General features: G+C 38.0%; 1 protein-coding gene and 1 pseudogene across 1 annotated transcript; one reads left to right on the forward strand and one right to left on the reverse strand.

Annotated features, from left to right (window-relative positions):
- Positions 1-3,954: 3,954 nt before the first annotated feature.
- Positions 3,955-8,978, reverse strand: LOC141498306 (fatty acid-binding protein 5-like). The gene is made up of 4 exons (XM_074201371.1): positions 8,806-8,978; positions 5,362-5,534; positions 4,861-4,962; positions 3,955-4,215 (listed from the first exon to the last, which is right to left on the reverse strand). Exons 1-4 carry the CDS (start codon positions 8,882-8,884, stop codon positions 4,165-4,167), a joined length of 405 nt encoding a protein of 134 aa, XP_074057472.1. The 5' UTR covers positions 8,885-8,978; the 3' UTR covers positions 3,955-4,164.
- Positions 8,979-11,957: 2,979 nt separating this feature from the next.
- LOC141499178 (sn-1-specific diacylglycerol lipase ABHD11-like) overlaps positions 11,958-19,690 on the forward strand; it is a 92,849-nt pseudogene continuing 85,116 nt past the window's right edge.

The following is a 19,690-nucleotide window of genomic DNA, read 5'->3' on the forward strand; positions in this document are numbered from 1 at the left end:
CTTGGGTAAGGACTGAGGAAAGGAGAAACATATAAGATATCATGATGGGTCTATTTTTAAAACCATGCAAGCATAAGAAGGAATCTTAATACTATATTCAGAGGAGATCACAAAGCTGACAAAGGGAAGATACAATAACCACTGAAGACTTCAAATTTTTTTCTTGTTCTTGTTTATTTTTTTCTACCAGCTGCTGAAGGCAGCTTATAGTGAGGAAGGTTCTAGATATTGAACCCTACAAAGACTTTCACACTTTTGTTGACATCCCAGAGCTCCTCAGGGTACAATTTTATAGATTTAGGGGAAGAGCTGCCTGGCACCAATAGATCACCTGTCATCCATAGTATAGGGGAGGCATAGTCAGGATGAGTAAAATAAGGGATCTTCTAGTTTACCTAATAAGAGATGAGGGATAAGGGGCAGAGATATAGGGAACTTATTAGACTTAGTGGATAGAACACCAAATGTGGCCCCAGAAACTTATTAGTTGTGTGATCCTGGATTGGTCACTTAACTTTTCTTTATTACTACATTCTATATTAGTTCATATAAGTCTTTCCATGTCTCTTTGAAATCATCCATTTCCTCTTTCTTACAACCTAGTAGGATATTTATATACCATAACTTATTCAGTCATTCCTCAATTAATGAGGCTAATTTCCATTTTATTGCCCCCCGAAAGAGTTGCTATAAATATTTTTGTACGTATAGGACCTTTTCTTGCTTCTTTGATTTCTTCTGGATATAGGTCTACTAGTAAACTGGGTCAAAGGACATACGCTGTTTAGTAACTTTTTGGTTATAATTCCAAAGTGCTTTCCAGAACATTTGCACCCTTTCAAAAGTCCACTATGAGAATATCATTGTGTTTTCATCTCCATGGTTTTCATTCAGTTAAAGGGATTTGTCAAGTACAGGCTTGATGTCATTTCCTGTCCATAACTTAGGGAAGGACTCCCTTGAGGGGACTCATCCATGAATAACATGGGTGTTTACTTCCTGGGTTTATTTTGGACTTGATAATCCACTGAAATCTGATACTCTTCAATCAGAGTTGCCACTATAGTCAATTTAGGCTAGCAGGGTGCTATTGTGGCAGTCACTTGGATGTTCCACAACATGGGACTTAAGTTGAAAATGCTAAAGGAAATTCTCTTGGTCCTTGCACGTAAGCATTCTAACCCTATTATCACTTGGGCTCTAGTGTCTAGGAGACTCATTATAGTTCTAGTTTCCCCATTTGATACTGGATACTACTAGTATATAACCCATAGTTCTTCTCTACTCTACCCCCACCAAGAGAAGCCAGTCTGGAGACCACACCTCTCATCCAGTCCTGTTTGCCTAATTTGAAGGAGGTGAGACCAGAATAGAAAGTAAATATCTGGAGAGTGATTTCTTCCCCTACTTTACAGGGAAATTGGGACAGTAAGGTTGGGGTCAGAGACTTCCTCCTCCTGAGGTACTTGATGGTGACTCCCATTCCCCTTCCAGTGTCTTCCTCATACAGATCTTCAGAGTTTGCCCCACAATCCTGGCCTAATCATCTATTATATCTGCATATGCAAGGTTGGGACTGGAGTGCGGCTCAGTGTTATCTACTTCCCAGATTTCTTCCTGGAGCCTTTTGGTTAATCTGGCAAGTTCCTTTATCAGTTAGCAAAACTTTACTACCTCTTTCTCCTCCCCCTCCTTTGGTCTGGGAGAATGAAAAGGGGGGGGGGGGGGAGGAAGTTTAGAAGAGGGGGAAAGCCTGATTGCCTTACCAGAAACACACACATACACACACACACACTCACACAAAGACATGTACGTTCTATCTCCATTTGCACTTTCCTGAGCAGCCAGTTTTTCTACAGTTGCTGCTACCATCAAGAGGAACATCCAAGGGATAGAATCCTCGGTTCCCTTAAAGCTAAATTTCTTGTGAAAATTACTCAGAATCTTGGTTAGGTCAAAACACATCTTCCACCACTGAATGCCTTCATAATCTATAACACCTGGTCACTTGAATATTGCACCCAATAGAGAAAAAACTTGCATCTCCAAGGATGAATTGTGTTTTCATCTCCAAGACTGGTCGAGCATCTATCAGTCTTACAATTAAAGGGATTTGTCAAGTACAGGCTTGATGTCTTTTCTTATTCTTACACAACTCACAGATTGAAATCCTGGGGTGGTAGAGGGAGGGGGAATCCAAAGAACACTTTTGACCCCTTCAATGCCTTTGTAACATTATCCCAGGTGCCTAGCCATTCCTCTCCTCAGATAAGATTCTTATCTCTGTGATGTTGACCTTCCTGAGAAATTCTTCCCTTCCTTCCCAAAAGACTCTGGCTAAATTGCTCTACATATCTCACCCTAGCAACAATTTGCAGTGCAGGAGAATTTGGGTAAAGAACAACAGCAAAGTCACACAAGAAGAGCACATAACAAAAATATCCAACAAAACAAAATTCACAAAGGGAAAACAGAGGCCAACAAGGATTAGCCTCAATGACCCCTTTGCCCTTGGTCCATTTCCAAGGGCATCTCATGGGGTAACTTCTAGGTGTGGAATGCTACAAAGGCTTTCTCATTCTGGACTAATGTCCAGAGTCCCTTGGGACATATGAAACTTCTATTGAAAACTGTCCTGTCCTCCATGGAAGAATATAGTCAGGACTAGTGAAATGAGGTTTCCCCCCAAGCCATTCCCCAATTGACAAATGGTCAAAGAATATGCAAAGGCAATTTACAGATGAGGAAATCAAATTGATCCATAGTTATATGAAAAATTGCTCTAAATCACTACTTATTAGAGAAATGCAAATTAAAGTATCTCTGAGGTACCACTTCACACCTCTCAAACTGACCAATATGGCCAGAAATGACAATGATAAATGTTAGAAGGGATGTGGGAAATATGGGATACTAATACATTGCCGGTGGAGCTATGAACTCATCCAACCTTTCTGGAGAGCAATTTGGAATTACACCCAAAGGGCAAGAAAAATGACCCTTTGATCCAGCAACACTACTGGATCTATATCCTGAAGATATGATGAAAAAGGGTAAAAACATCACTTGTACAAAAATATTCAAAGCAGCCCTGTTTGTGGTGGCCAAGAATTGGACATTGAGTCAGTGTCCATCAATTGGGGAATGGCTTAATAAACTGTGGTATATGTGTGTAATGGAACTCTATTGTTCTATTAGAAACAAGGAGGGATGGGAATCCAGGGAAGTCTGGAAGGATTTACATAAACTGATGCTGAGTGAGATGAGCAGAACCAGTGGAACCAGAACATTGTACACCCTAACAGCAACATGGGGTTGATGATCGACCAGGAATTCCCAAAAGACAAAATCGAAGAAAGAAACCATCAATAAAACCCATGCCGCCCTCAGATATCTCTACAAAAATGAACAAATGTTGGTAATAAGTAGGATGAAACAGAAATTCTAATACAAGAAGTCAAATTTAACTGTGTATGTTTGTAACACTGAAATTTATAAGAATGGGATTCAGTATCTGGAATACAATCCTATAAAAATGTATATCTTATTTACAATAAATAGAATGTGAAACACAGTTATGGAATAACATTGAATATTAAACCTGCCATGTCTGGAAAGAAAGGGAAGGTCCTTACCTGCTGGACCAACAATCCCATTATGCTCCAACCACCTTCCCCAGCCCTTACAATGTTGTACTGGCTATTAAATATTTAATATCAGTCATAGTCACCTTTCCTGTAAGCAGTGAGCTTAATTTTAGAATTGCAATCTAAAGAATATGCTTGTTTCTATGAGGACAACTATTACAGTTGTTACAGAAAAACCATCTCCATAAATGCAATACTGGACTATATTTTCAAATCACAAGGATCTTATGACTGGACTGGGGTATAAAATTTATTTAAAATTAACTCAAGTGAATATTCAACTCTCTTTAAATTAAAGACAAGAGGGTCTAATAACTGCACAATTCTTTATTTACTAGCAAAACAATCCTAATTACATCAATGCTTGGAAATAAAACTGTTTGCAAGTAGTCAGTCACTGAAATAACAGACCACAGAGAAGAAGAAAAAGCAAGAAAGTTTGGTTGGAGAGTTTGCTCATTGAACTGAGCTGGTGCATTCATAACAGCTAATTCCACATGAAGATGGAATTTCTTTATTAGGCCTTCTCATAGACCCTGTGGCAAGTCACACCATTCATAACACAGTCCTGGGGAAAAAAGAGATTAAAACAGATTAATGTTAATGATATCTTGGTACAGGAGTATGAGGAAGTACAGAACAGAATGTTGAATGCTTTGAAATTTTATCATGGCATCAAAGATCTAGAGCAACCCAGCAAAAATGGTTTCTGAGGGAGATCAAGGTAATAGAGGGTGAGTTGGAAGCTGAGGATCTCACAGTTGTATAGGACCATAGAGATCTGTTTAATTACTTCATATTACCACTGAGGAAATTGAGATCCAGGTAGGGAGTTTTGCTGAAGGTTCCATGGCTAATAATATAACTATTTCACAGAATTGTTGAAAGGCAGGCATTTTGGAAACTGATGCAGTATGTAAGAGTGGGCTAGTCATGAGGAGAAGAGCTAGAAAGAACAAAGGTAGGAATGTGTAGATTACTCAATTTAAACATACTGCCATCTCTAGGGAAGACAAAGCTTGTGATCACTAAGTTGTATGGTGCAGAGAGTGGACCCAGATTCAAAGTAAGGCTAGTGTTTGTATCTTGGACAAGTCAGTATTGGAGGCTTTGCTGTCTCTGCTGCTAGACATTTACTTTCAGTGACGTGGGCCATTTACATAAACTAGAGATAAAGGTGGAATCTAAGAGACACAGGAGACTTTTGACTTACCACCAATAACTTTCCATTTTCTACTTTCCTTGTTATTGTGCTTTCCTTCCCATCCCATGCCTGGTGCTGGATCAATGCATCATTTTCAAGGGTACAAAGAGTCTAAAGAAAAATAAAATTTCCAAACTCTATAGCTAGGCAAACATTTCTTAAATATGACTTGATTGAGATGTTTGACAGAAGACTATTGCTCTAGCTGCAGCTAGTCCCCTTGTGAAATTTTATCTGCTATGGTTATATTCTAATATTTTAAGAGACATTTTACACAAGTCAACACTTAGAATATCAGATCAGAATATTTCAGCCTTCAAGCTCCCATTTTTGTAAATGAATTTTAGTTGTAGGAGTTGATGTTTACAAGTTTCTTACTTCAAGATAAATAAAGATAACATGTCCTTTTCATTTGGTTCTTGACGAAAATCAGTAGAAATTTTAACAAGTAATTAAACTATTTATGGAAGTTACCTCCATTGTAACAAAGGATAAAATGTCATTACTGACCTGAGTTTTCCTGCCATCAGCTGTGCTTTCTTCAAACTTCTCACCAATTTTAAAAGTGAGTAGTGTGTTTTTTATGGTGCTCTCAGTCTTAATGGTAATTTCATCCCCACTTTCAGAGATTATAACATCTGGTTTGGCCACTCCAGCCATTTTCCTCAGGGCCATTCCCACTCCTGCCAATGAAAGTTATAAAATGTTAAGCTACATAAATTGATGAAAGAAGTCACTTATTTGTACTATTGCACTCAAAATATAAAGTTCAATTGAGTTTAGCCCATAAGATGTAGGAGGAAAAAAAGATTATTAAAGTTGATTTACTCAAAATAATTTGTTTATGGCACCTAGTGGAAGTTAATTGAAATAATCAAACTTAGAAATCTCAAGATCTTATGCATGCATCTCCATACCATGTGCTCTGACTCAGCTAGCATTCTTCCTTCTTAGTCAATACTATTGATCAAGACAGGCAAATTATTTGAAAATGTTCCAATAAGAATCTGGTAATTCACATTACTCTTCCAATTTCCAAATGTAATCTCTTTCAAATAACAGTTTCAGAATTACAACAGAGGAATTTCAAACATACTTGTCTTCTCTGTCACTATCATTACTCCCCACCACTCAAAAAATAGAGTGAGTACTTAGGATCACAGTGATCTGGAAAGAACCTCAGATAATTTAACTTGATACATTCATTTTACAGGTGATAAAGTTCAGGCTCAAAAGAAGCTAAGTCATTTGCTCTTAATCACACATATATTAAGTGGCAGAGCCAAAATTTGAACTCTGGTCTTCTGAAAATAGCCTATTCCAAAAAAAAAAAAAATAGACTCTATCTGCAAAATTACCTAATTACCAAGGTAGCCACACATTTAGGGACCTGTATTATCAACTAGACTCAAGGTGAAAACAAGTACTTTTGTACCACCACTATACTACTTATATAGTACTTATACACCACTTATATAATATTTATTATTTAGTACACCCAAAAGTTATGTAGTAAGTGATCTTTTTATTTCCATATTTACCTCTGATGTCAGAATCATTTTTAGCATCGGAATAAGAGTTTATAAATGAAAACAGGTCAAGATAAAGTTAATAACTACTTAGTGAAAGATCTAGATTTTTGAATCCCAATACAGTATTCTTGAACATATACCCAAGCGTTTATCCTGAACTGATTCATTCACTTTTTACTCACATTCTCAGGTAAAGTAACTGAATCTCAAGAAGTTCAACTACTCAAAGATGCCAGAATACCCAGCCAAGCACACAGCACCCCAGAGAGAGAGAAAAAAGAGATAGAGAGAGGGATGGAGTCAGAGAGGACAGTGCAGGGAGAAAATACCACAATCAGTTCAAAAAGACTCAAGGCTGAAACAGAGCTCTCTGATATGTACCTATTTCACTTGCCTCCTGGAGGGAAAAAAAAACTATCAAGAATTTGGGATCTTGGTTTTGTTTTGGACTTTTTGTTGTGGTTGTTGTTTAGTTGTTAGTATTAAGAAATTCCACAGGGGCAGCTAGGTGGTGCAGTGGATAGAGCACCAGCCCTGGAGTCAGGAGGACCTGAGTTCAAATCCAGCCCAAGACACTTAATAATTATCTAGCTGTGTGGCCTTGAGCAAGCTGTATTTGCCTTGCAAAAACCTAAAAAAGAAAGAAAGAAAGAAATTCCACAGCTTCTTTGAAGCCATGCTAAGCCCTTTAACTTAAGTTTCATCTCTTTTACCCTTAAGGTAGATGAAAGACTGACAATTTTGAGAAATTACCACTATTTCATTTTTCCTCAGTTAGCACTGAACTCTGATAACTAAGACTAAAGGAATGCATACTATTGACATAAGAAACATTGAAGCTGGCAGGCCAGAGAAACAAATACTGTTGGAAAGAAGCAGGAATTACTTAAAATGTTATAGTGGTGGGTTTTTGGGGAGAAGTAAGTAGGGAGAATCAGAAGAGTTGTAAGTATTCCATTCCCAGGGTTCTTGGACTGTTCATGGGATTTACTGATTTGTATATATTTATCTCACAGTGAAGTCCTTAACATCCTTAAAAATTGCATTTCTATCTTATACCCATTCAGATCTTGATATGGTGATTTGCCCATTGCAGGTACTAACTAAAAATCTCATGTAACTAAAGGAGTCTCCTTTTTCCTTCACAAGCAGTGTAGTAGGAAAATTGAGGGGCTAGGAGTTTAGCTAGAGATCTGCAAGAGCCTTAGACTCACAGTCTGTCCAACCTTCTCATTTTCAAAATGAGAGTGATGACTTGCCTAAGAGCTAAATGTTCATAAGTGGCAGTAGGGTGATTCAAAGTCAGTTTTTCTGATTACAAATCAAGCCCCAGGAGTCCGGACAGGAGTTCTAGAGCCTGCCCACTCATCAGACACCTTTCATTGAGACCTCATTTGACTGAAATGGGAGGGTTGAACTGGTGGATCAGTAAAGTTCTTTAGAACTTCCTAGCTATCGGGGCGGCTAGGTGGCGCAATGGATAGAGCACCAGCCCTAGAGTTAGGAGTTACCTGAGTTCAAATATGCCTCAGACACTTAATAATTACCTGTGTAGCCTTGGGCAAGCCACTTAACCCCATTGCCTTCCAAAAAAAAAAACCTAAAAGGAAAAAAAAAGAACTTCCTAGCTATCAAGTGAAAGAAGGAGGGAGGGGGCTCTCTACTGCAGGCACCGGCCATTCTTCAGGCAGTCTCATTTTTGGAGGAAACCAGAAGAAGGAACTTCCAAATGCAACTTTTGTGAGCAGCTTGGTCAATTCCCAAGGGTTAAGACGCCAAACAAAGAGGCGCCCAAGCAGATTCGGGTCCACAGAGCCTGTTGGGTAGACCGGATGGTCTGATTCTCCCACCTCTCCAAGCCCCTCCCCAGCCACGGCAAGACCTATCCCCTGAAAGGAGAGAGCACCAGCGCCACACCCCGTCGGCTCCCTCCCCTCCCATTGGGTAGGATGCTCTTACCAAGGCAGGTGCTATGGCCCTCGTGGCTTCTACAGAATCTTAAAGAGAGAGCCAGGAATGAATGGAAGCAAGAAATGCCACTGCTTCCCCAAACCAACAGTCCCTGACCATGACCCCGGAGTGGGAGCCAGGATCCTTCCCTGAGGCCCCTCGGGGCAGGGGTGCTGAGGGACCCCGCAAGGGAGAGCATGCACAAAAGAGGCAGAGCCTGGGGAGAACCCGGGGAAATTAAGAGGAAAAGAAGCAAATGGCCACGGTGGGGCCGCAAAGGCAGAGGGGAAGTGGGGAGGGTGGTGGTGCTAGGTTTGTGGATGCTGCAGCCCGGGGCCCGGGGCCACGCGGCGGCAGGAGGGCGCGGACTCAGCCTCTCCCCTCTGGACCCCACGGGCAGAGGCGCCAGGCTGGCACCCATCTGCTTGCAGGAGCGCGCGCTTGCTACCCCAATAAAGGAAGCATGCCTCACCCAATTCCTTCATGTACTCGTCAAATCCTTTACTTTCCACCAGGCGCCATTTGCCCAACAGCTGCTCGGGAAGGACCATGGTGAGCTCAGGAGAGAAGAGGAGGGAAGAAACCCTGAGAAGAGAGCAGACGGTGGCGCTGGGAGGCGGAGGAGAGGCGTGCGGACGGGCCCGGGTCGGCGGCCCGCTATATAGGGAGGCCTGGCCCTGTGAGGCGGTGGGTTGGACCAATGGGAGCAGAGGAAGCCCGGCCTCTTTCTCCCCCCCACCCCACCTCCACCCCACCCCCTCCGCTTTCCTAGGGGGCTAAGAGGTGCAGATGGGCTTCACCTGCCAAGAGCCTCCCTGAGCCTGGGGGGGGGGACTCCGGAGAGCAAGCCGGGACACGCAGCCGCCCCTCCCGGAGAGCCTCGCGCCCCGGCTCCATCCCGCCTGCGTCCAGGCCGACTCGCCCATCCCAGGCAACCCAGTCTGCATTCCCTTAGCAACTCTGAAAAACCACCGAAAACTGCAAAGGGGAGAGGGGAACGGGTCATCTTCCATTTATTGTGTGGTGTTTGTGTGCTTTTGTGTGTGCGTGTGAGTGTGTGTGTGTTTGATCCCCCAATTTGGTGTGGGTTCCAGCTAAAACTCCAGAATGTTCGCTCTCAATCCACCTAAGAGGCCGAGCAAACACGTTTGTGTGAACCGTGAAAAGTCCCGAGCAAACATTTGCTCATGGATAAGGAGCACTCAGTGGCACTGCCTTCTTTGATCACCGCTCTATCACTGCCCTTTCCTTGAGGAGGGCCCCTGAGCCCACCCCCATTTTCTTACTAATAATAACAGCTGGTATTTGCATAGATCGATTTAAGTTTTACAGTGCACTTCACATACTTGCCTGGCCACTTTTCCTCCTGGGGACTCTGGTTTTTCCAGGATCCGAATACCTACTTCATTCTGACAACCAACCCCTTCTCCCCTGGACACAGAGAACTGAGACAGTCTCTAAGAGATCTTTTCTCGTTCTAAACCTGATTTCGTTTCTGTAACTGAGATGAGCAAAATAAACACGGATTGGAACTGAAATTTTGTTATCTACCTCAGGAAAGAAGCCTAACTGTGGTCTAGGGAAACTAGATGATGAGATAGGGAAAGGGGATCTAGATTTGCCCCTTCAGTGGGATAATGCAGGTTGGTACCTTCTCTGAAAATTAGTTCTAGTGTTGCCTGGAGCAACAGTGACTGTTCCTGGATCACACATTGCCAGTATGTATCAGAAATGAAACACCCCTCCAGGTTTTTCCGACTCTTTAGACTAGCTCTGAATCCACTATATCACTTCTGCCAGCTGCTACTGTGCTTGCAGGTGTTGTAAGCAGAACAGGCTGTTTACAGAATCAAGGCAACATTTGAACTCTTGAAATAACAACACCTTTAAAAGAATGTACAGGATGCATTAAAATATAAATGAAGGGCTACAGTTGTATAATACTTCTCAATCTTTCCTCACAACGAGCTGCAAATCAAGTTTAAATAAGGGACTTATATAATTACCCTGTGGCATTTAGGGCTATTGCCCCATTTGGGGATAGCTTGTTGTTTGTCCTTCATTCTAGAAGAGGATCATTACATCAGGAAGGAGAGGTTATGGCATGCAAGTGAACTGGATTTTTTTTTCAGTTTTTGCAAGGTCTAAGGTCACACAGTTAAGTAATTATTAAGTGTCTGAGTTCGCATTTGAACTCAGGTCCTCCTGACTCCAAAGCTGGTGCTCTATCCATTGCTCCACATAGCTGCCTGGTGAATTGGATTTAAGTGAGGAGATGCTGTGCAAAATCACCAGCCTCGCTCTTTCCTCTAGTCTGGTGGTCAGATATTCCCTCCACTGCCTCTAGTTCTAGTCAGAGGATTTAGTGTCCATTGTTTGCTCAGAAGTTTTTTGAAGTAGCTACATCTGTCCTTTTCAGACATGCCAAAGGCTTATGTCGAATCAAGTGGCGGGGGGAATAGAAGAAGACACTGAATGTTGTCAGGATATGCTCCTTATTATGGCCAGTCAGAATGGCATAGTAACCAATTACAATTACATTTGAGAAGCATAATAAAGGACAACAATTCAGGCAGTCACTGACATAGATGGAAAGAGGTAAAGGTTCCCTTCATTTATATTTTAATGTGTCCTGTACATTCTTTTAAAGGTTTTGTTATTTCAAGAGTCCAGTAACCTTGATTCTGTAAACAGCTCATTCTGCTTTGATTCTCCATCTCTCTGCCTGTGTCTGTCTGTCTCATCATTTAACATTCTTATACATTAGTTCCCTCAATTTTAAAAAGAAAGGATTAATTTTATCTCTGATGCTTTCTTGCTCTAATTTTGGGGTTACAATGAGAAAAATTCTGGAAATGGAAACAAAGGTTCTCAGTTTAAATCCAAACTATACCACCACTAGCTGTGTGATCCTGGGCAAGTTATCTAACCTCTGTGGGCCTCATTGTCCTTATCTCTAAAATAAGGGATTGGATTAGATGACCCTTGAGACTCTCCAGGCCTAAATCCATGATTCTATGTTTCTGTTAAAAAAAAAACTATTATAGTAATACACTCCCCAAAATTCTAAAAGGGAATGAAAATACTCTATTTCCACCTAGTGGTGAGGATATAATATTTATTTTGAAAATTCATATTCGGTGTGCTAATATCAATGATTTCTCAATTTTGCATAGAGGTTGATTGTGTACAATGTCTTTATTTACATAATTGTTCACTTGACAGATAATTATTAAGTACTTCCTTTGATCAGAACATTGTGCTAGATACTGGAGGAGGCAGAACATTGTGCTAGATACTGGAGGAGGTAGAAGGATGAGATGAGATGCCTCTATCTAATAGAGTATACACACATATATATTGAATATGTACTAGCTCCATTCACACAAAATTTTAAAAAAATGATCTATATGCAGATAATAGAACATAATTCATACTTGATGGGGGTAGTGGTGGAATGACTCCTTTGATCATTGCAAGTTTATAAGAAACACATTTAATTTCTATAATTAGTTCAATTTTCTCTCTTGCATATTCCCCTCTTTCCAAATCCCATACAGCTTTCTTGTACACTGGACTTAGGATCTGAGACTAAACTTAAGCTTTGATTTCCTCACCCACACGATGACGATGAGAGTTATTACTTGCCCCACCTATCATACAGGCTTATGGTAAGGATCAAATCAGAGAATGAATAGAAAGTAGTAAATAAATATATTATTGGTATTATTATAAACCAAAGTGGGAAGACACAGAAACGGAAAAGTACACACAGAAAAAAAAATCGGGACTAATTTAACCAGAACCAATTGTTTCTTTTCTCTCAGTTTCCAAAAGGAGGTAGGAGGGAGAACTTTGAAGACATTTGTTTAATTTGACTTTCTCCTCTAAATCACTTCTCTGACCCTTTTCCCTTTTGCTGTGTTTTAAATTTGACTCTGAATTCCTGTCTTACACCCAAACCTTGAAAAGGAATGGAACAGTACCCTGTTTGAAAGTAAATACACAAAATTTAGGCAATAAAGTGCTAGAAGGTACAGAGGTCACTTGCCTCTTGTCCACACTGCATAAGGCTAAATCCAGGGAAGTCTTTATTTCTCAAAGATATCATAGTGTATTTTTTTTAAACATTTATCTTAAGGAATTGTGTAGAGGTTACCAGAATCACAACAATCTCATTGCAGGGGCATCTGACATCATTTGGGCAAAACTGCCTGAACAAGAATTTTCACTACCACATTCCCACCATTTCTATTCTAGCCCTTTCTTTGAATATTTCCAAGTCAGGGAAACCTCTCCCCCCAGTTCCCTCCACTTTGGAAATGTTCTACTTATTGAAATGCTATGTTTTGTTTTCTTAGCTCAATCCTAAATCTGCTATTTGTCGGCATCTATCCCTCATTGCTAATTCTACTTTCTGGATATAAACTGGTGCTTTTTTGGGTTCTTGGTCCAGAACTTTAGACTGTTGTATCCTAAGGCCAGTTTTTAATTTAGCAATTCAAAGGTTATAAATCTCTGTTCAAAGAGATTTCCTGGTTATTCATGGCACAGAGTCGATGAAAACACCTTAGATAAACAGCATTCTTCTCTCCATTGAGATAAATGTTTTGTTTCAAAGTCCTTTTGCTTGCAACTGCAGTCTACACTTGCAGTATTTGGCTGTTAGTCCTTAACCCTTCACTTTTACCTTAAGGAAGATTCAATCCCTTTGTTCCACAAGGGTTGCCCATTTCTGATTTCTGTACAAGTCCAGGTGTGCCTACTCTTGTTTTTCCAAGAGTTGCCAATTGTATCACATTGCATAAAGTATTTCAATATAACATTTCAAAGTCTTCTTTAGTATTACTTTACTTTGTCTTCTCATAAATATAAGATAAAAAGTCACATATGGCTTGATGGCATTACAAAGCAGACGTTATAGTGGATATTGCAGGACTTGAAAGCAGGAAGACCCAAGATCAAATTCTGCTTCAGTCACTGACTACTTGTGTGAACCCCGACAGATCACTTAACCTTGGCCATTCCTAGTTTTCTCATCTATAAAATGGAGATAATAAATAAAAGTACCCACCAGAACCTTGTTGTGAAAATAAAGTGAACTAATGTAAGTAAAGTGCTTTTAAACCTTTAGACTATACTTAAATGATTATTTTTATTATTGTTGTTTTAAAGAAGATTATTTATTTGAATTACTTTTTTAAATTCATCAAAGGTAATAAATATATTTGCTTTGAAATTATTATCTGTTGGCTTTTTCAGATTATCAAGTTCATTTTTTCTATGTAAGTGAATTCTATACATATATTATGCTTACTGGTCTTGGGCAGCCTGTGGATAAGGGCAGGTCAGAAGAGATCAGAACCAGGCATCCAGCTAGAAAAGAGAGATTTAAATATTCTAGGCAAACATGGTAATGTTCATTAATATAGGACAATGTATAAAGAAAAGTAGTATTCTAGATAGGAAAGTAAAAAGGATTTCACATAGAACATGATTAGGCAGGAGAGCAGTCTAAATTCTGAGAGGTCAGGCAGAATGGAACAAGGAGGGATGATTAAGATTTAGGGAAACAATATCATCTTAACATTGTTTAAATTGCCAGTATAGCATCCTTCTTACCCATTACCAGAGTAGAAATAGAACTGAGCCCACAGATGAGGCAAATAAGCAGATATTCCAGTCTAGTATAAAGAAGTACAGACTCACATAAACTAACTCCTTGGCAATATTGAGTTTTGGATCTTTCTGTGGTTTTAAGTGGAGTAATTACTCATTGAAGCAGGTGTTTCACTTTCTGAACTGCAGATCCTTTTTCTTTGGATGCTAGCACCAGGGTCTGAGATGTACTTTTTGAGGAAATAAAAAGGATCTTGAAGGAAACAAAGAATAGAAATGGAAAAAGATGCTGGGCTAAATCAATTTAACACAGAGATCAATGCTGATAGTAACACAATTTTGAGGAATTTGAGGAGTCAATTTTCAAAGAATCAGAACCAGACGGAAGATAATAATGGCATGGGAAAAAAATCACAAACTTTTGTTTTAAGAGGGAGGTCCCTAAGAAAATATGAATAGTCACTGACTCATATGTCTACTTTCCTGTCTGTTCAGCATTCTTATGACACTGATCTTATGACACTAATGCACTAATATGCACATGCACAGGGCAATTCTGAAAAGGCTATTAGAAGATAGCAGTTAGGACTTTACATGTGATATGCATTTTTTCCCATCACCTAAATGACTGAAAGATGTAGGGAATGTAAAGTCCCACTGTGCTTATTATTTTTGACCTACAAAAAATTTCACTGGGCATCAAAACACTTCCTAAAATCAAAGGAGTTCGAAAGAGAAAATATCAGTAAAGTTAAAGCATTAAACAAATGAGATATTAAAATATCTCTTGCCACAAACATATGCTAACTATATACAATCATTTGGAAGATATCATAGCAGAGAGAGCCTTATTTGACAACCATCTGTTATTTTTACCTAGTGAGGTAGAAAATAGGGTTATATATGTTCATTAAAGATATTTGTTCTAAGTCAAAAAGGAGTTCCACCTCTGAGGTCCTTGCAAAGCTCCTGTTTGCAGATGACTTTGCTGTAGAGATCAAATTTAAGAACAACCAATATAGAGCTTTCTAAATGAGAACATATAAGCACTTAAAAGGGTTTGGCCTGATGTCACACAAGAAAATAGCAGGAGGTAAAGAGTTGGCCAGACTATGGAATGGACAACCCATTAAAAAAACTTGCCTATCATTGTGTATATCTGTGTAGATATAGGAGCACACATATCTTGGATATCACAGACTGAAAATATATTCATTTGTTATATATATTTGTTACTTGTTATATTTGCTATATTTTTAAATTTATGTATTAAGGTTTGTCTTTAAAAAGATGTACATTAAATTTAACATAAGAGTTACAAAATGTTCCTCTGTCCCCCTTTCTGAAGTTATTTTGTGTTCTTATGCATGTTTTTATTGTCTTCTTGAAGCTATTTTCTTATTTTTAAAATATCTGTATCACTACACACTATTCTCCTCCTCCACTGAAATAAATAAATATGGTCAAGCAGTGAATTAACTGAATAAATATAAAAAAAATGATGTATCATTGCACCTCTAGTCCACCCCTCTACCAAGAAGAAGCAAAAAGAATTCTTGATACTCTCCCTCTTGGAGTGACTTTTGCTGAAATATTTTAGGTAACAGGATCTAAATTATCTTTTCTACGAACTTACATAGATTTGTTTTTTTCCAGATTCTGCCCAGAATCCCATTCCTCTTTTGCAAATTCCAAGGTTTGCACTTTACCCAAGCTTTTCTATTATAAATATTTCAGCAACAAATTCTTCTCTTACTATGCATCTCCTTGGCATTGATCTACACATATCTTCCTACATGTGTTTATGCATTGAGTAACTATTTTTTTCTACCATCATTGCTACCATTACTGTGAGAAAAGAGGTTCATTATGGGCTAGGGATAAGTTAATATTTTGGCTGTGCTACTTATGAACATCAAATTCATTACCTAACTGTCAACTCCTTACCATTGATCCTTTTATGACTCAGCTCAGTTAATTCTCAAATAATACATCTTTTCCAATTTAGTGAAAAGTGCCAAAGATTTTACTTTAATGACTTAGCTTTTGAGAATTCATATAGTTACCATGATGGTAAGGGACCCTAGGACTTATGTGGAGAGTGTTTTAACATCTTCCTAAAGTTCTAAAGTTCTATATTAAGTTTGTATCACTTCCCATCCTCAATGAGTACCAATTTCATCAAATCTAAATTCCTCTACCTAAATCTCAGAATCACTTTAATCTTACTTCTTTCACTCTATCCAGTATTACTTCCTATTATACCAGTCAGCAAGATCTCTCTCTCTCTCTCTCTCTCTCTCTCTCTCTCTCTCTCTCTCTCTCTCTCTCTCTGTCGCTCTCTCTTTTCTTTTGGCAAGGCAATGGGGGTTAAGTGACTTGCCCAAGGTCACACAACTAGGTAATTCTTTTTTTTTTTAGGTAACTAGGTAATTCTTAAGTATCTGAGGTCACATTTGAACTCAGGTCCTCCTGATTCCAGGGTGGAGGTTCTATCCACTGTGTACTTAGCTGCCCCTCCTATTATACCAGTCAGGATCAACTGGAGAACAGATAATTTCCTCCTTATTGTTTTCTGAGCCTTCTGTGCTTTTTGTCACCATCAATTTTTAATATTCTATTCCCTACTATAAATGCATCCCCAATTACCACAAGTTGTTCTTTTTCTCCCCCTCCCCTGAGCTTGTCTGTACTGCTCATTCTAACATCAAACAATTTAGCAAACTGTAGGTTTATTCAATTTCCATTGCATCTCATTTTTCACAATTAGATTCAGGCAAAGGATTATATGATCCATTGGAGAGTTGGAAAAAAGTCTAGAGACAGAGGACAAAAAGCCTCAGTTTCCTATTTATAAATGTTACAATTGAACTAGGTGATCCCTAAAGGTCTTTCTAGATTTAAATCTATAAATTCCTGATCATATGTACTTTCTATCTCTACAGCATCTTAAAATACATTTGCTAAGTATTCAGTTAAGTCCCAAATCAATTAAATTTTATAACCTGTCCCAAACATAAACTTCCAAGATTAGAGTGAGGAACCAGAGTGAAAACCTTATAAAAATTATTGTTGAAAATTATCTTTACATGTAGTTGGAAAAATAAATAAATTTATTAATTAAAAAAGAAAAGAAAAAGAGACTACATTTTCCACAGATTCTCATTTCCCTAATTTTATCAACTAAGGAAGAAAATTGCTTTTCAGCTTGTACTTGATAATCTAATTCAACAATGTATTTATTTTTGGGGGGGTTTTAAAACTAAAATAAACCTCTCTGAAACTAAATAAACAAAATCTCTACTCTGATTTCATTTCTCTTAACTTATATGATGTCAATCAAACTCTCCAGTGATTTGCTTTAGAGAATCTCATAGAAACAGCAGTTTATGCTCAATACCCTTGTTTTACCAGATCTGTTAATACAAACAACTCACTTATAGCTGATCAGGGGCAAAGCAAAAGTTTGAACCTTAACGAGCACAATGCTCATATGGGTCTGATGTTATCCCAGACAAAGTCTACTTACTGTAATTGCTAAGATATTTCCCTGAGTAAAGAATCATTTCCTGAGTTAGGAATCATGAAGCAATGCATGTTAAGACTCCCATATTGTTTTGTTCTATGGCCATTTCTTTTCTTTTTTTTTTTAGGTTTTTGTAAGGCAAATGGGGTTAAGTGGCTTGCCCAAGGCCACACAGCTAGGTAATTATTAAGTGTCTGAGACCAGATTTGAACCCAGGTACTCCTGACTCCAAGGCTGGTGCTTTATCCACTACGCCACCTAGCCGCCCCACTATGGCCATTTCTAAGCGAAACTATGTTTGGTTCCTAGGAATGACTTAGTCTGTGTAGGGCAATAGTAAGTACCACATTGTGTGGCTTACATAATAAAAATGATCAGTGGACAAGTCAAAACAAGAAGGCTACTATATCCTTGCCAAATCTCAAGAACCAGAAAATCCTGTTATTGTCTCCATCTTTGATGTCACCAACCACCTTATTGGGGGGATCCATGATCAAAGTAAAAACCTCTTGGTGCACACACCTAGATTCTCTTGTTTTTATTTTTGGGTATTTTTTGTTTGTTTTTAAAAGAAACTAAGCTTTCTCTGGGAGGGGAGGATTTAACCTTTCTATGATAACTTTTCATCAACCTATTGGTATAGTTTAAAATACATTCTCAATTCTATAACTATATTTTTCAGTGATTTAGAATTGTAAATGAACCAAGCAAAAGTAAAATTTTAGAATACAATTGTAATAGTGGCTGGTCCTCTGATTTCAAAGGTATAAAGAATTACAGGGAGAGGATGTTCTCTCAACACAGGCAGTACCCTCTCTGCAACTTACATAATCTTTAAGAGTTATCTCTAGTATACTGAGAGCCTTGTCCAGAATCTCATCATCACTCTGTGTCTAACGCAAACCCAGTTTTTCCTTTCTGAGTCTGATTCTCTGTACATTATGCCATGATGTCTTTCACATTAGAGTTAAAGCAACCAAACAATGAATATATATCAACATTAAACGTATATATATATATATATATATATATAGCAAATTAAGAAAGAAAAATATTCTGTATTTTCTCTAAATCTGAAACTCTCTATATTACCACATTTTATGCCCTTACCCTCAAAAATATACTATTATCTGGTTAGATTTGTACTGAGGATTCAAGCATGTTTCAACATTAGGAAAGCAATTAAAATAATCATATTAGAAACAAAAACTTCTAAAACATATGATAATATTAGTAGATACTTTGAGAGATTTTTAAAGAAAATATAGTTGTCATTCATACTAAAAACTATAAAGCAGTGGCATAAAAATCTTTTTAATGTGATAAAAGTATCAATATGAAGTCAAAAGCTAACATTATAGATAATGGAAACACTAAAAGCTTTCTTAATAAATATGGGCATAAAGATGTACCCTTTCAATGCTATTATTTGGCATAGCTCTAAAAAAAATTCTAGAAATAACAACAAAGAAATAAAGACATTAAAGGCATAAAGATAGACAATGAAGAGTTAAAAATTACCTTATTTGCTGATGACATCATGAATAACATTTTAAAAAAATCCTGGAAAATCACCAAAGAACTTAATTGAACTTAATTAATAGTTTCAGTTAGGTAGTAGGTTACAAAATAAACTCATAACTATCAATAATATTTCTATAGAATATCAACAAAATACAGAAGTAAATAACCAAAAAGAGAAATCCTTTTCAAAATAACAATAAAATGACTAAAATATCTGGGAAATAACTTAAACATAAATATATATATGAGTATGATAATAACACATTTTTAAAAAAGAAATAGAAAATGTCTCAAAGAACTCAAAGAATATTCAGTCCTTGAGGTTTAGTCATACCAATGTAATAAGAATAATTATACTACCTATATTAATTCACAAATTTAATGCTGTGCTGATCAAGAAGATATTTTAGAACTTGACACACAAAATTCATTTGGAGGAACACAAATCTATAATCTCAAGGGAAATGATGAAAAAAAAAGTAAGACTAAGAGGAATAATATTTGCAAACTAGTTGATAATTAATCTCTTTTCTTTTTTATGCAAGGCAATGGGGTTAAGTGACTTGCCCAAGGTCTGAGTGACTTTAGAGTCTGAGGCTGGATTTGAACTCAGGTCCTCCCTATTCCAGGGTCGATGCTCTTTAATTTCTCTTCTGAGCCATTTAGACTTGCTTATCCTTGGTTCAAA

The sequence above is a fragment of the Macrotis lagotis genome, chromosome X (genome assembly GCF_037893015.1).
Source record: "Macrotis lagotis isolate mMagLag1 chromosome X, bilby.v1.9.chrom.fasta, whole genome shotgun sequence".
Lineage (NCBI taxonomy): Eukaryota > Metazoa > Chordata > Mammalia > Peramelemorphia > Peramelidae > Macrotis > Macrotis lagotis.